This window comes from Accipiter gentilis, chromosome 26, assembly GCF_929443795.1.
Source record: "Accipiter gentilis chromosome 26, bAccGen1.1, whole genome shotgun sequence".
In the NCBI taxonomy this organism is placed as follows: Eukaryota; Metazoa; Chordata; class Aves; order Accipitriformes; family Accipitridae; genus Astur; species Astur gentilis.
In genome coordinates this window covers 10,070,344-10,087,258 of record NC_064905.1, presented here as the reverse complement: position 1 = coordinate 10,087,258, position 16,915 = coordinate 10,070,344, and the positions used below count along the sequence as shown (strand labels likewise).

Genomic DNA, 16,915 nt, shown 5'->3' with positions numbered 1-16,915 from the left:
TTTTGAGAGGATTATCCCTATCTATCTGCGCAGTATTAGTATTTCTGGGATCCTATATTTAACACGGTCCAGTATTCATCCTTGTACACCCTGGAGCCCCCAGCCCCAGCCCCTTCCTCTGATGGCTCAGAGTGCTTCAGTGTTTGAAAGAGCCCTCCAGCAGGCACAGCCTTAGTTTAATATTTAATGACCAAGGCAACCACATTTGGAAATTCCAGTCCCTAAGCTCTTCGGATGCAGAGCTCTTAGCTGAAAATCTGGATTTCAAAATTAGAACTACCCCTCCTGGGCTTTGAATATTTACCCCAAATTCAGAACACCCCAAAAACATCCACAGGGGTGTTCAGCCTGCCCAGCATGGAGCGCCCACAGCTTGTGCTCCAAAGCCAGCAAGGGAATAAAAACAAAGACCGCAGAAACACTCAAGGGAAAAGCAGGAGCAGAATCATAAAAACAGGCTACAGAATGCGAATAAAAACCAGCTGCCAGCACTGTATGAACCAAAAACCAACACAATCCTTTTCCTACTGCCACCCAGCACACGCTGAAGCTCACTGCGCGCTGCCTTCAGAAAGCCCGGACTCCACTCGCCCTCCCTGCATGAGGAGGGAGAACGACAAATCCACCTACAAAGATTTGAACAAGGACAAGTGAGCAAGATTTTAAAAAAAAACAACCTATGACAGTGAGCAGCAGTTGATACCAAGGCCATATGCACAGGGGCTTGTTTCTGCCCCGGCTGTTGCTTAGAGGCCTGCTGGTACTGCCGCGCCGTGCTGCTGACAGTCTCTTTGCACACTCGTTAGCATTTGGCAATTTGAGCATTGCTTTACCTTTGATTGAGCAGAGGGATGAGCTGCTTTTCAAAACGGCTCAGGTTCTCTGCTGCGCTACGGGTGCTCCTCGCAACGCACGAGCACACCTCACGCGTCAGAGACTCATTCCATCCTGGTGGCATTCCCAACTTTCCAGAAAGTGCAAAAGCACAAGAAGGACCTCATCATGCAAATCTCAGATGCCCCTTACACTCTTAGCAGCCTTGGAGGAGACTGTCAGTTGGGCAGAGTAGCCCAGGCAAAGGTAATGCGAGAGTATCCCTTGCGCGATTTCCTCAACCGCAGGTGAGGCTTCAGGCAGGTGACTGCTTGCACCCTCACACTGCACTCCTCACCACGTTATGCTTAAAAATAATGAGTACGTGACAGCATCTGCATTTACCACATCATCCCTCTGTTACCGATCTACCGGACTTCCTTAAGAAATCCGCCCATTGGTTTCACCCTAAAAGAAATCTTATTTCTCTGTCCCGATCCCTCATATTTTAGCTGGCAAGCTATGACAAAACCCTCCTGCGCCAGGGGCTGCACTGAGCAGCTGCTCCGTGCACTTTTGCCCTCATTAAGTATCACCCTTTTGATGCTTCAGGGCAGCAGTAAACACTATTACTGAGCAGCATTGTGTAGGACTGGCTTCATCGCTGAAGGTTGGGTTACTTTTATACTTTTGTCACCGAACTACTGGAGTGAAGATTAATCAACGGAGTAATTGCAGAACTCTGAAATCTGTCTGGCTAACCTCTCTTGTGAGCTTCACAGTCACGCAGCAAATCCAGCAGGCTCCCACAGCGAGACGCTACCAACACAATGTCACAAAGGAAAAGCCATTAGTGAGCAATTACATTTCAGCAGGATTTCCCTCTCCACCACAGCCTAACGAGGATAACCAATTCAAGAGGAACTGCTGCAAGAATGAATGAATAACGACAGAAAAAGGATGGGAGTTCCTGTAATCCAGAGAGAATAAGAAACAACCCTGTGAAGGAAAAGAAAAACACGTATGTTGGAGCTCTGCTCCAAGCTACAGACAGATGTGGGCATTTCGCTCACAGTTCCAGGAGGCACCAACTGCTTTCAAAAGCATCATAGAGGCCCAGGGCCAAAACAAGTCACTACATGCACACGATCACTCCAGAAGTTAATTCTATTTTTGACAAAGACTTCTGACTATCGACAACAGGTCACTGCAACAAAACACCTTACTTACAAAAGGGTTAGTACCTCAGTATCACCCCCTAGTTCCTGGCATACTGTGTGCCATAATAAAATTAATGCTTCCTTGAAATAAGAACTCACTGGAAATCAAGTTTACCTGAGCAGCTTATTTTTTGTTTAACCCAGGAGCTCAACTAGAATTAGGATATATTTTCTTTACAGTAACAAAAATGCAAGTAGGAAAAAAAAAAAAATCTATAAATGCTACCTTCTATTTAATGGGAGAATACAACTCTACAGATTCTGCCATTTGAAGAAATATTTGCCGACGTGGCCCTCCTTAGACCAGAGTGCTGGTGATGGAGGGCTCCGGTACAAGAGTTAGCCACTACAGCACAACTTGTCCCCCTCCTACAGGGCACCATGGCAAGATAACACAACTCAGTGCAAGGCATTTCTTCCCCAAATGGAGAAATAGCCAATTACACTTACCTGCAATGGACAGACTTGTCTGAAACTGTTAGTATTGCAGTAAAAACCAGCCAAAGAAAAGATGAGCAGGCAGTGCGCAGGTATTCAAAGGCCCAGCACTTTTTCTGCGTTTCAGCTGCTTTGTGCCTTGCTGCTGCTGTGACAGCACGGACCTCGTCTGCTCGCAGCGGGATTTGCTCTGCCCAGCAGAGCCAGGGGAGCCCTGAGCTCACCCCCAGCTCTGCAGCTCACTCGGCACTCACCGACTGTGCTGGAATTGCGTCTGCAAGGGGCAGCAACCTCTTCCCATGACATCCACCTTCTTCCTTTAACCGGGACTTAGTGTGTCTCAGTTGCGGCCATGGAACAGAGCCATCAGGGCTTCTTTGTGTCTGTCTCTACAATGTACACGTGATCTTTTCTTGCTAATTACACAAGAAAAAGAAAAGTTTTTTTCCTATTGTTTGTGGGAAGCATCCGGCTGGTGGAGCATGACTTGGTATCTTTTAGCCACTATGGTGAAAGGTAAGGTTGGACCGAGACTCGTCCACATGATAGACTTCCAGGAGTGGACTAGTAACCTCGGTTTAATCTTTGTTTAATTCAGAAAAAAATTTTAATATAAATCAAAGGCTTTTGGGTCAAGGACCAATAAAACAAGACAGTTAAGACATCAAAACATTATTCAACGTTATTTCCCTTTAAAAGAGCACTGAAAAAAATCAAGGCTTTATTTGAATAAATGTTACACAACATTCTTTATCATTTACTTCTCAGCAAACCTTAAAGGGTGAATCATATTTCCTCATTCAAGTCTACAAAATGAAAGAGGCATAGTGACCATTCAATATACAGACAAGAAGGTAGCACGGAGCAAAGCTTAAATATTAAGCAACTAAAGCAAAAAAGTGAAAAGCAATACATTACTGTAATTCTCTATCATTAGAATATCCCTGACAATTTCATTTCAAAATGAAAATCTGGTTTCAAACAAAATGGCTGCAATACTTTCTGTGAAAACAAACGCAAATACAGTTAGCTACCTTGTCTATTTTTATGCTATTTGCTTATATACCCATATTCTCCAATGCAGAGACCTGCATCTCTCTTAAGTGTATTTTTTATATTTCAGCTGCTGTGCACAAGTGCTCACAAAGGTGAGGAAATAAGAGCACTGGTTAAGAGTCAGATGTCACACAGGCAGGCACTACTGGCTTCTACTTACAACATCAATCAGTTTTCAATCCAATGTGCAATAACCCTGCTATTACAGTCCTGGGCCTTTTTCCTGAGCAGAAACTGTTTTGTGCCATGTTGTTTGGTGGCTTCTTTTTTGTTTGTTTGGGGATTTTTTTTTGTGTGTGTGTGGGTACAAATGTAATTTATTAGGCCAAGACCCTCATTCATTGTCAATACAATCGGGGTCTGGTCTCTGGAAGTGAAAGGCTAGCACATACATGACATCAAATAGGCTCCCCTTTCCTCAAATCAGATGTCTTAATTTTTCTAAGTTGTAATCAAATCTCAGGCCACAAACAGAACCAGACTGCTGATCCTCTTCAACTGGTGAAAAGGAAAAGCACTGTAGAACAAAGATTAATCTCGAATTAAAAAAAAAATAAATTTGTAGTTTATTATGAAAAACAGTACAATTTGGACGTACTGTACAGCATTATACAGCTAGTTTTTAAGAAGTAGGCAGTTAAGTATTCAATTTCCGGCTTTATAAATAAAGAATTTACCTCTGAGAAATAGAAACTGAAGCAGCACAAAGCACGAGCTCCCTCAGTATGTGTGTATCGCTGATATGCCTATCCTGGATTTGGATGCCTGTCCCAGCCTCTCACTTCCCCCCTCTCCGATTGTTTAACAAGTATAAACTTGTTGCCAATATCAAAGCCAAACAATAGAGTTGTCCTTCAAAATCTATGTGATTAATTCAGGATCCATACATGAAGACTGTGAAACTGTCTTTGTGCTGATACAGATGCCTCTCAGAAAGATATTTCTGTTTTTAAATGATCTAGACAAAGACACTCTATTTTCTCCAATTGAATCAGGATATTAGTAAGGAGGAAAAGAGTTTCCTACAAGTCTTTTCACTTCTACAGAAACAAAAAATTGACTTTTAGTAGATTATGTGCACATTTTCATTTCTTCAAAACAAATAGTTATTTTCCCAGGTTATATAATAAAACCCCTGCTAAGAACTTTGTAAGAAATGATACTGCTGAGAAACTGTGCACACAATGTCAAATAATTAGTGACAAATAAATTAATATTTAATAACTCAATATTTCAGCAGTGTGTCCAGCATTCACAAGCTCCACTGAAATAAGTCTTACCAAACACCTTTGGGGGAGGGGAATAAAATGGATAAAACCCACTGGGTTTCTTTTTTTGATTTACAGCTATTCAGAGAAGTCAATGCAACTCAGATCAACAACCATCAGAAGCACTAATAAAACCTTTGCTCTACTAGTTACCTATCTGAAAAATATTTATGTCAAAAGGAAAAATTAACCCATGATTTGAAATAGAAATGCCGTTCCATTTAATCGCTCTCCATTCATGATTCCCATCTCGTTATAGTATTATAAGCAAAATGCTGCTCTCTGCGTTGTAGCCCTTCTTAACGTTATTCCACAATCCTCAATTCCCTAAGTGTTACAACAGCATAAATAAAATGCAACCATATTCACACAGAAGGAGCTTTCCCATAATACAGAGATACATGGAGTTTGTGGTCACTGTCCTTTCCATTACCTCTGTGGGAAATATTGGTCTCATATAGCAGGACTGTTCATATTTTACAATACAATTGGTTTTGGACATGCTTTTGATCACAGATCACAGCTCTGCTAACACCTGCACTAAATACTAACTAAGCCTCATAGAATGGAAAATTGCAATGCTAAAGTTAAGAATTAAAATAAATGTTCAAAAGTTACAGTCAACTTCCCAGGCAATTGGCTCCATCACTGGCACCTATCAAAACATACAAACGTGACTGTCACATTACAAAAAAACCCAGTTATTTGCAGTGATTCTTCATACTAATAATTCAAGTGGTTCCTTGCATGTAAGTGTCATATAGTCTTTAATAATTTCATGCGTCATTTATTGCAAAAAAGTTTTATAAAATATTTCCTAACATCTTTTTAAATTTTGAAGAAAATGTACATTAGGTACAGATGCCCTAGGAGGGTGCGAGGGGAAGCTTTAACATATTTACCCCCTTTCCCCTTCAAAAAATGTTTACTACTTGGTGAAGATTTCAGAGGAAAAATAGGACAATTCAGTCTCAGATTTCTTTCAGTCCTGATGAGCTGGTGCTCTTCGTGGCAGTGTAGTGAGGTTCCATAAAAACAGCAGTTGACTAGTGTCTCTGAGCTGAAAAGGGGAGAGAAAGGGAAAATGGTTAAATGCTTTCCAGTATATATTGCAAAAGTAGGTAAGCAAAATCTGAGGTGGCCAGAAAAGTTACCAGTTCACCTGCTTTGTGCATTGTATGCAGAAGACAAAAAAAAATATTTACATTATCACAAGACATACACAAGTGAACAAACTCCTCAGTTGACTGGAGTTCTAAGACAAGCTACTGTACCAATCTATGTTACGTCTCACCCCGTTTCAGCATCCAGAGAGAATTTCAATTTTTAGAGACATTTAAAGATAGCTAACAAAGGAGGAATATTAATATACAAAGCCTATACAATGATGTGTAGTTCACAATACAAAGCTAAATCTGACACTATAATGCCAATTCAAATGCAAGACCTAAGTGTGCATGGGAGCACTGAAGTATAAACCTGCTAATCTTGTTTCTTTTCCATTATTGCTTATGTTTTCCTATTTGTTCCACGTAAATGGAATAAAATGATGATAAAGCGGATAGAAGCAGTCCAGGTACTAACTGCTGCACGAGACCACCACCAGTCAGTAACCATTTAGGGCAGAGCAGAATCAGCACAGTCTGCACTGACCTGTCTCTTGCGTAGCATGGAGAAAAAATTGTTCTAGAATAACATGTTGGAGGACACCTCTGGAGATCATCTGCTCCAACCCCTTTGCTCAGAAAAACACACAGAAGACCAAACAAGGTTCCAACATGACCAGGCCAGCCTTGTTGATTCCTTTTACCATTCTGCTGAGCTTTTGACTGCTAGGATTATTTGAAAGGTACATACACGTTTTCCAGTACTGACAACAGCATTGTGAGTAACACAACTGAATTTTAAAAAGGAGACTCCTAGCATGCACAGGAAAATCCTGAAGTTCTTTCTAAATGGACAACTCTTCTGAATAATATCCAAAAGAAATGGGGAAAAAAAAGAGAAGTAGAGCGTGGAGTTTGTGAAAATGGTCCTATCACAAGAGGAGGCAGGGAAGACAAAGGGGATAACTATGGAGTTTCTCAATTAATCGATTGCTCACTGTGCCACAAAAGGACAACATAAAATAAAGAAAAATACTTTATTTTATATCCTGTAGAATGCAGTAGAATTAAAATAGGAATGAAATTTTGGGAAAGTTGAAACAGAAGCAATAAGGGCTAATTATGAAATTTAACAGATCCAGGCAGAGATGCACTGAGCTGCTATATGCTGACAGTAGACTAGGAGGCACTCATTCCAATATCCAATAGGTCCTATTTGGGTATGATACTCAGAATTGAGATATAATCAAACCTATTTTAGCTATGGTCCACTCCAAGATGCACGAGATAAACCTGCAGAGCCTCTACAACGAGAAGGATGCTGGACAAAGTTCCACTGCGTTCAATAGTACTTACTGTTGGTGCAGGTAACTAAACACCACAGTATTCCAGGCTGCAAAACAACCAATATTGGGTATTAAAGCATATGACCAATAAGAAATTCTCCAAAATAAGACTGATATTAAATTAGCATCATGTATCCATTAAGTCTAGCAAAGAGAAGATTTTATAGTATGTCAGAGAACCAGACTCTACTCAGAAATACCAAAAATCCCATAAAAAGTTGGACAACAGTTTAGCCGGTATGTCCCAACACCCGCACTTCCAAATTTAAACCTCAGTGACACTACTACTAGCCAGCAAACTTCTATGATCTACAAAGGCATAAACGAGACAAGAATTTGGTTCAGTTATCTCAGCATGCATACAACTACAACTAGGTCTAAGGAAATGGACAATTCACTTTAACACAGGTGTTCCCTCATTCCGATGGCAGGCAGTTTTACTTTTGACACCCCATCTACCAGCTTAGCAATCAATGCAGTTGCAGTGATTTTCAGAATCAATATTTGGCAAAGACTGTTCATTACACACCTGGCATTTGTGTTCCTGCCCACGTCAGTTCTACAGCTCTCTTTTACTTTGTGATTGTTACCATCAAGAGATTCCAGAACACCCTTAGCAAGCACCAGGAGCTTCACTTCTCCCACTGACATTTATACACCATCACTAGTGACTCCAGAAACGTTACTAGTCTTATCCTCTATTATAGTCCAGACTTCTGTTTTCCCAGCAGAAAATCTCAGTTTATAAAAACTGAAACCAATGGATATTGAATATCTAATCCCAGACCTAATGCAATAATATAGTACTGGATCAAACTTTTAAATATTAATAAAGTAAAAATCATGACTTCTTCACGTAAATCAAGCTCCGTTTACAGCAACAGTACATTCTCCTCACTGCCCTATTTCTTCTCCATGTGAAAAAAAGATACAAGAGACATGCATATATCCATGACAGATCTAAGTAGTAAATACATATTTGGGCTAGAATTCCCAATAATGTTCAGTATCTGCTTGGCTTTAAACACGTACTTTAAATTTCCTTACAGACTTAGGCATGCACTGAAAGTTAAGCATTTTTTTTAAGTGTTACCCCCCATATCAGAGCTTTGGGGGGGTGGGGGTGGGTGTCAAAACAAACAAAGAAAACAAACTTAATTTTCCTAGAAGAGTGGCTCCCTCCCAGTGACTGTACGTCATCTGCAAGTTTCTCACAAGATCCTCCTGCTCCCGTTTTCAATTCTTTTCCTTGTTTTAGGTATTAAACTTCTTTAAAAAGCCTAAAATGTTCTAAATTTTTTTCCTGATTTTACTTTTACACGTCAGCAAAGGCAGGAAGCCATGCCTACAAGCAGCAGATGAACTGCCCACAAAGTACATCCTGCTAAGATGTGATCCACATAGCAAAAATGTTTGAGGATTGCTGGGTTAGGAGACAAAAATCTTTATTTTTAATTATTTTTTTTTTACCTTCACATTATACCTGTCAAGTTATTTAATCTGATCACGTAATGCAAACTTCAAGAAGCAAGCCTAAAGAATAATACATCTATCAAACCTGACACCAGGTTAGGTCAGGGAGAACAGCTGCATCTAAAGTGTTCAGATAGAAGAGGGAAATAAAATAACAGGTAGCTCATTACCTCTGTCCTAACCTGTTTTGCATATGATTAGTTGACAGCATAGTGAACCCTTCACTTAAGGCAGGGCTTAAACCAGACAGACCTGCCAATTTCACTGATAACTTCAGTGCCCCCAGTCTGAATCCACAGTGGTCTGTCAGAGACTGTAAGGGAGCAGCAGGACTCGTCAGTCTGAGGTAAAATGCTGCCATTTGTTGAGACCTATGGTAGAAAAAATCCAGTTATCAGGAGTGAAGAATTTACGATGGTTTAAAAAAGAAAACAACTGACCTCCTTGCCAGCCTGAATTCTTACCAGGTGTACTGCTTTTGATTTCCAGAAAGCAGCATACCATGAAAAGATGCTAAAAACTCACAGAAGAATCAGATTCAACTTTTTTGAGCTTAAACTGGTCTTCACCAGCAGAGTTAAAGGGAAATTACAGGTCATTTAGCAAACAAACTAGCAGACAGTGAAACAAAGTATCTACCTATACAGACACCTATGTCAACACTGTCCTGCCCACTGAAGATCTTGGTGCTCAAAGCCAGAGTGATACTATGAAATTTTGCTGGACAAAGTAACTACCTAGAATAAGTGGAAACTGAAGCAATGGATTATATAGATCATGGCGACCATGGCCTTCCTGTATTTTAGAGTAAAAAAAGCAAATTTGGGGCACTATCTACTCAATACTGATGGCATTTTACATCCATTGTCCAATGCAGCCTGTGATAAACCAGATTTTTTCATATACTGAGAAATGCAAACAAGTGTGACAGTGAGGTAGACAACTTGCCATTGCAGCAATACAACTGGTACTCATATCCAGTTAATCATTACTTTCTTCCACATCTTAGATTTTTCTTTCTTTCTAAAACGTGAAAACCACCAGCTATTCCTCCCCTTTTTAGGACATAACTCCAATGAGACACCAGTTTTCCCCTCCAGGTAAAAACCATAAAGATGAGATTCTGCCTTCTTTTGGCTTTGTATCTTCACGCAAAACTGTACGCGTACACTGTGTTCATTATGGTCAAACTACCAAGAACTTCTTTATTATAATAATTAAGTTTGCTTAAAAGAGAAGCAGATGACTCACAGTTGCAGAGTATATTGGAGTTTCTTTGCATTTTGCTTCTCATTCTTTATTACAAGTACTATAAAAACTGTTCCCATTTGGTCGCTCACACAGTCTTTAAACTGAAATTCAAAGCCTTCTTGCCAGTGGCATTACAATCTTTGTTGCAGTGATTATAGGATGAAAGAAAACTGAGACAACAGAAGGTGAAAGAGCAACTGCACCAGTTGGTCTCATGGACGTTATGATTTGAAGGCAAAAATCCAGGGTAAGAAGTAGATTAAAAATATATAGGCTTATTAATTTCAAGAGAGTGTTTCTAACTATTGCAGAATCTCACTATTCCAATACATACTAACCATACACTTGTTACCTGCATGTTTGGCAAAATTAACGAATATGAAATATTTTGTGCAGGAACCCTTGTATTGTCACAATGAAGCTGACTTGAGAATGCTGCATGTGGATTTAGCCCAGATCAGTGAGGAATAACCTTTGGCTGGATTGCTATAAGGTACAAAAACTGATCAGGGGATGTCTGATCCGCCCAGTTAAAATATAATTGGTTTTACATTGTTTTATGTGGATCAATAGCAGTGGTTTGTATAGAAAAGGTTTAAGGCAGGAGTATACAGGATTGGGGTCCAGAGATATAGTGACTGAAAAATAAAGCCACACATGTGCAGTCACGTATCTTATTCTCCTTGTATCGTGGAGGAGCATTTCTTACCCTGCGGATTCTCTGGTGTGAACCACATGGAGCAGGGACCAACGACCCAGAGAACAAAAGGTACAAAGAGCAGACTTGCCACAAAGGATGAAGTGTCCCTAGGTCCTCACAGACAGCACTTCTACGCTTGCAAGCCGCTTGCGTCAGCTCAATATCCGTGTCATTAAATTCCACGACCCTCGTGAACTCAGCAAGTTGTCTGTTTTATCAATCACTCAGTGAGTTCATTCACTTCATCATGTAAATCCACTATTTGTAGGCAAGTGATAGCAAAGGCTAACTCTGAGGGTACGGCTCTCTCGTGATGTACAGTATGCTCACAGCAGTCTGGGCTCTGTTTTGAAGCAGTTTCATTCACCTGCTGGAGCTATGGAGTCGTCATAAAAATTACCACCAGTAATAAACGTAAGCACGTGTGCTAGGACAGGGACTGACACAGCTTATGGCCTTTCACCACTGATGTCATGAACATCTGCCCCACTCAACTGCATTTTACACAGCCACTTTGCTGGAAGTCACCACTCTAATGTGGATTCTGATTTTTTTATTGTGAAATTTTCACAATCCTGTGTATTCACTATGTCCATAGAGAGAAGCACTGCTTTTGAAAGTATTTGTTTTTGTCTTCAAAGGAAAAGCACAAAGACAACAGGCAGCCATCAAGAGGAAGAAAAGGCAGCACAGAAGGACAGGGAAAGTAAAAATAGCAGTATCTCCAATCACATACTGTGAAGGAGAAGATACATAGCTCGAAGTAGAGAGCCCACATTTAAAAATAGTTACAGTAACAAATACGCAACTTCTGTAGGGGACTAATACTTTGTCTAAACGCAAAACTGCATTACAGAAGAAATAGCACATGTTATTTTATTGCTACAGATTCAAATTTTAACTAGTTAGGAAGAGTTAAAATAGGCTTCTCTTCCAGATAATGTATTACTAAAAAGCAAGCAGAACTATTGCATTCCTCTATAGCCCAAGACAATCTTCAACAACAGGGCCTCAGCTACAAGGAAAACCAAGAGCAGTAACACGTTCTTCAGTTTACATGCCAAATTCCCTGAAATACATAACACAGTATCAAGAATTTCTAAACCCCAGCCAAACCCAGATTTTTCATATAAATGTACCAGAAGAGATTAGGTCCCTAAATCCCTCAACACTTGAAAAAACTCAAGGAAAGATTTCCCCGTCCCCACCCCCCACCCCCAATAATCAAATATTGCTAATGGGATATTCCAACAAAAAAAATTCAATTCTCAGAACCTTTAGCTATGATTTTTAACAGCAACTTGTAGAGACAAAAAAAATCTTGGTTTGTTGGTTGGTTGGTTTGTTATTTTCCCTAGCAAAAATACAGGAAAACAAGTTTGCTTATCTTTTTGGAGGGACCAAAGGTAGAGGAGGGAGCTATTTTTAGTACTAAGCCTTCTCTTTCTTGTTCTTCTTGAAGGACTCAGGAGTGACTTGGAAACTTTCACAAACACATTTCCAAAGTCTTTCATGACATCTAAGTTAAATGAGCATCATGAAACATGATAATAATTTTCTTCTCCTATTGCTCAGACTTCAGCCACTTGTTATTACAGTCCCTCGCAAACACATTTCTTGGTATTTTTACCAAAACAAAAAAAGTTTGTGTGTCAGAATCAAAATCTCTGCTTACTAAACAAATACTACAGATGGCCAAAAGAACACAATTTTGTGTCAATCACCTTCAAACTGAGGTTCCATGTGTGTCACCAACAGCAGAGCAAAAATAACCAGACCATTCCTAGTACTAGCAAATGTAAGGACGTGTTCCTTACCACATTCATCTGCATTCTTGTATGGACTACTAACTGATTTTAGGGCTGATTTTAATGGTGACATCTTAGAAAAGTTGACACGATATGCCCCTTACTAAAATCAGTATCAAGATGACTTCAGTTTTAGATGACTAAAGAACCAGACTACATGAAACAGTCCACAATTGTTTATGAAATGCCATTCAGGTACCTGTGTGTCAACTGAAGCATTTAATCAGGTCATACAGAGCAGCTTGAGGTTCTAACCCTAACTAAACTTCTTTGAAAAATCCGGTTTTTATGGATTTAGTTCCTTTTCACCAGAGCTACTAATTACCAAAACTGGCACCATATGCTTTAAAATTCTGAACCACTGCTGAAGTACAATGAAACACTAGTGTTTCCTAAAAATCAAACAAAAATCTTAGATGTTACTAAACAAAAATGATGCAAAATTAGTATTTAAGTAAATATTGCTTGGAATTGTATCTGCTTACTTTACTGACAAAGCAAGTATCCTCTCCGCCTTTATGCACCTGTTAGAAACAGGCAAGGACAATTCTGTCACCAGAACTTTGCTGCGTTTCTGTTACAGAATCTTTTAGTGATGCTAACAAGCTAGTGAGAACACAGCTTGCCTTCCAAATCATGGATTCATAGCACATGGCTGGCAAGTATAAGAATATTTCTTGTTCATATTGCATATTTGACATCAAAACCATTAATAAGCAAACATGAAAACTGACCTAGATCTATTTAAAAAAAAAACCAAAACCAAAACAACCAACCAACCTAATTTAAAGTTGACTTGTTATATAAAAAATGTCATCCAAACATGATTTTGCATAGAAGAGGCCCCTGGCGGAAGATGCAGTGCAGTTTTACTACACATGGAAGCTAAGACTCTATTATTAGAAGGCCATACTTCCTCTATACCAAGTGTGATTCCTGCACGACTAAACAGGACACAAGTCGGAATCCTTCATTATATACATATTTCTACAAAGATTCTGTTGTCCCAAAATCAGAATTGTTAATAACAAAATTACAGAAAACAGAGCCTGACAGGGTCAGGATAGATCATCTATTCTGTCCCATACCCAAATGCGGAATGAATTTAACCCATTCTTGACAAAGGTTAGCCTAATCTATTGTTCTTAAAAACATGTAATTACAAAAACTATGCAACTCTCCAAACACCACCTAGGGTTTCACTATAACAACTGGAATAAATATTCTAGTGCCTAATCTTAACTTGCAGTCTTAGAATTTTAAATACTATTTCTTGCCCTAGTTGCAACTAAACAGAAGCGTGTTTCCCCTTTGCCTCCACACCTATCCTGCAAGTATTTGCAGACCTCGAATATCCTCAGTTCCAATAGTCCTTCTCTGGACTGAGGAATAAAATCATTGGCATAGAAACTACACCACAGTTGTTCAAAATACGCCTGGTCCTGATTTTGAAAATAACTTCTCAAACATGTAGCCCAAATAAATCCCACAATCTATTTGTCTTCATGCACTGAACGAGCAAAGCCCCAATTTAAACTTGCAACAGGGGATCCTGATTTGTTCCCTGTGCCAATTTATACCTGCAGCTTGTATTGTTAACATTATCCCCTGGGACCATGGGTAGGTAGGTAGAGAAGATCAAAGACTACACATCTCCATCAGCACAAGCACAGAAAACCAGTTTTCAGCCCTGTGCGTACAGAAACTATCTGGGAAGGTTACGCAGGTGTGCAAGACTGTGTCTTACTCCCATTTGTCTCCCTATTGGATGTGCAAGGTGGCTCAGAACTTCAACAGTATAAAAGTCCTGGTCTTACCAATGACATTAATTTTCCACACTGCTGCTTATTCAACTTCACGCCAAGAACACCGATTGCTTTTTCTTGGGAGAAAAAAAATGGAGCCAGAGATATGAGTTTCCTTCAACAATCGGTACCTGGCACTAAGCTTGCCAGCGCTGCCCCAGGGAGTTATTCCCAACTGCCGCATCTGGTAGCAACAACAAAAGCATGCAGGGAAAAACCATGATAGCAAGCCAGTTACCAAATCACTGTCTCCACAGCCATGCCTGGGAACTGCTATTTTGCCTTGTGTTCACAGAAGGGTAGCTGTGTCACAGTTTAAGAAAAATTTCATAAATTAATCTAAATTACAGTCTTGATTGGTATACACATACCAGGTACTACAGAAGAAAGACTGAAATGTATGAGTAAACCATAGGAAACCATAGGGTTCTATTAGGATCTAACAATTAAAAGCCAATAAATAGAGATATTTCTGACTTAAGGAAGAATCACTGCTGTTCGACAAGAGTTTTGTAAAACCCCATCTAAATTACCATAAACAGCTCTTGCCACTGATGTCAGAGAAAGATGAGTTCAAACTAGAACAGGTGCACAGAAATGCCAGTAAGACGAGCAGGGAATAGAAAAGCCATCTTACAAGGGGATCTTATTTTATCTAGTTAAATGGCCACATTCTATAAATACACTAACAGGATGACACCATAGGAGGGAACTATTTAAACTATAATACAAAGTTGTCACAAAGAACAGTAGTTGAGGTATTTTAAATGTTGAATAGGAACTTGTCATCATAATTGTTAAGGACATGTATCAAAACAGAGGTTCTTCCCATTACAGATTAAGAATAATTTGAAGCTGAATACTTACATCCACATCTCAGAAGCTTGGATCTAACAGATCTTTAGGTAGCTTGACAGCTACTACAAAAGTTTTCAATGCTACAGGCCTCTCTACCTGTCCTGATGTTAAACGTGAATGATCTCCGATCACTACAGTCATGTCTAAAGAAGCTTTAAGAAGTTAGTTGTGCAAAAACCTCTGCCATTAATACTTTATTTGATTTATAGGGATAATTTTACTGTATTGTTGCAAGCATAGCCTGTCTATATCCCCAAAATGTATGCTACTATATCCTATCCTAAAAAAACAGACACACACACTAAACGTAAGCACAGCTTAAACTGACAAAATCCTGGAGGAAGTCATTCCATTTCCACAAGCATGAAGTAGATGCTGGATGAATTTCAAACAGTTGACTGGGGGACAATGACATGTGTTTCACCAAAATTCTCCTATAAGCTCTCTAAAACAGGAGAGCACTAGTCCCTTTTACTGAACTTGCAGACTAAAAGCCAACTCTTAGTTCTCCTTCCAGTATCACATCTAGCTCAATACACCAAGTTCCTCTCTTTTCCTTCAGGTTCCCTATGACCTCTCTATTTATACCCTTAAAAAGTAAACTGAAAATAAGAACAGAAAGCACCTCAGCCTTTAACCATTATAAACTCTGTACTGTAAGATCACTTTCAAGTTTGTTTTTAAATAGCATAGCTACACTTCCACCAAATGGCTTATGACAAAAAATACTGCCATCTTATTGCCCTTTTAATCATAAACTCACTCTACTTACCTTCCAGTTCACAGTCTTTATCTACAAGTTAGTATAGTGATCCCACTGCATTGACTGAATTTGCTTATTCCTGTAGGCATTTATTAGAATACAATTATAAAGAGGAGATGAAATGAAATAGCCTTTCATTGATTGTCAGCCTCCTCCTTTCCAGAATTCTTTAGCCAAGAAGGCAGCTCTATTTTTTTCCCACTGTACTTTGCAGAACATGCATGGGGACAGATAATAATACTACTGAGGACTAGCTACCAAGGTTTTCCAAAATTCACATTCCTGTTCTACTCTAACAACTTTAGCAAGAGCTTATAGGAGACATGAACGGATATCAGTTTCAGGACTTAAAGAGAGTTAACTAGAAACAAACCTAAGGCTAGCAATGCAAAAAGCAACTCTTACCCCTTCCTCAATTCCACTGATGAGCGATTTCTTAAACCTAATGCATTTAGAAACTACTTTAAAAAAAAAAAAAAAGTATTTTACAACATGCTGAAAGAAATAAGTTTTCTCAGCCTTGCACAGTTGACCCAAATTACCCCCACTAAACACACCCCTCCCGGTGAGGTAGCTGTCAGCTGTGCATGTTTCAAAGTAAAGATAGCACTGTCTAAAAGAAAATACCATAAGCAGAGATGATTATCTCATCTAAGTGTTGACATAAAATTTAAACTCTGATTAAAAAAATACCAAATATTTGTTCAATTTCCCATAGAACTCTACTTCAGAAACATACAAGCATTTCACAGTTGCTTCTAGCTTCACTCATGAAGCAATCACACCTTCAAACACTCCTGTTAAAGGAAATCCTTATAAGTTTTGGAATAACTACTCTCTCCCAAAACATTTTAACTGAAGCTAAAGATCTTCAAAGGAGAAGTAGGCTTGTACTAGAAACTCATCACCACCTGTCATCTTTTCCCCCCTAAATTGAAAGGCCATACATATTCAACAACTACACTGAGGAATTTTATTAATTCAAAAAGACAGAATTTGCAATTTATTAT

General features: G+C 39.3%; 2 protein-coding genes across 5 annotated transcripts in view; one reads left to right on the top strand and one right to left on the bottom strand.

Annotated features, from left to right (window-relative positions):
• LOC126050797 (uncharacterized) overlaps positions 1 to 16,915 on the top strand; it is a 920,783-nt gene that overhangs the window by 274,670 nt on the left and 629,198 nt on the right. The gene's annotated exons all lie outside the window — the stretch shown is intronic.
• The window catches only part of PWWP2A (PWWP domain containing 2A), a 42,258-nt gene that overhangs the window by 6,967 nt on the left and 18,376 nt on the right, over positions 1 to 16,915 (bottom strand). For 2 of the 4 annotated variants that reach the window (XM_049829132.1, XM_049829134.1), the window contains exon 3: positions 3,103 to 5,855. The exons of 1 other annotated variant lie outside the window; for it this stretch is intronic. Coding sequence is in view for 2 of the 3 variants with exons in the window: in XM_049829134.1 (XP_049685091.1) it covers positions 5,842 to 5,855 (14 nt within the window). In the remaining variant the exon portion in view is untranslated. Of the gene's footprint in view, positions 1 to 3,102; positions 5,856 to 8,982; positions 9,092 to 16,915 lie in introns of those variants that run through there. One more of the 4 variants, XM_049829133.1, reaches the window with a different exon arrangement.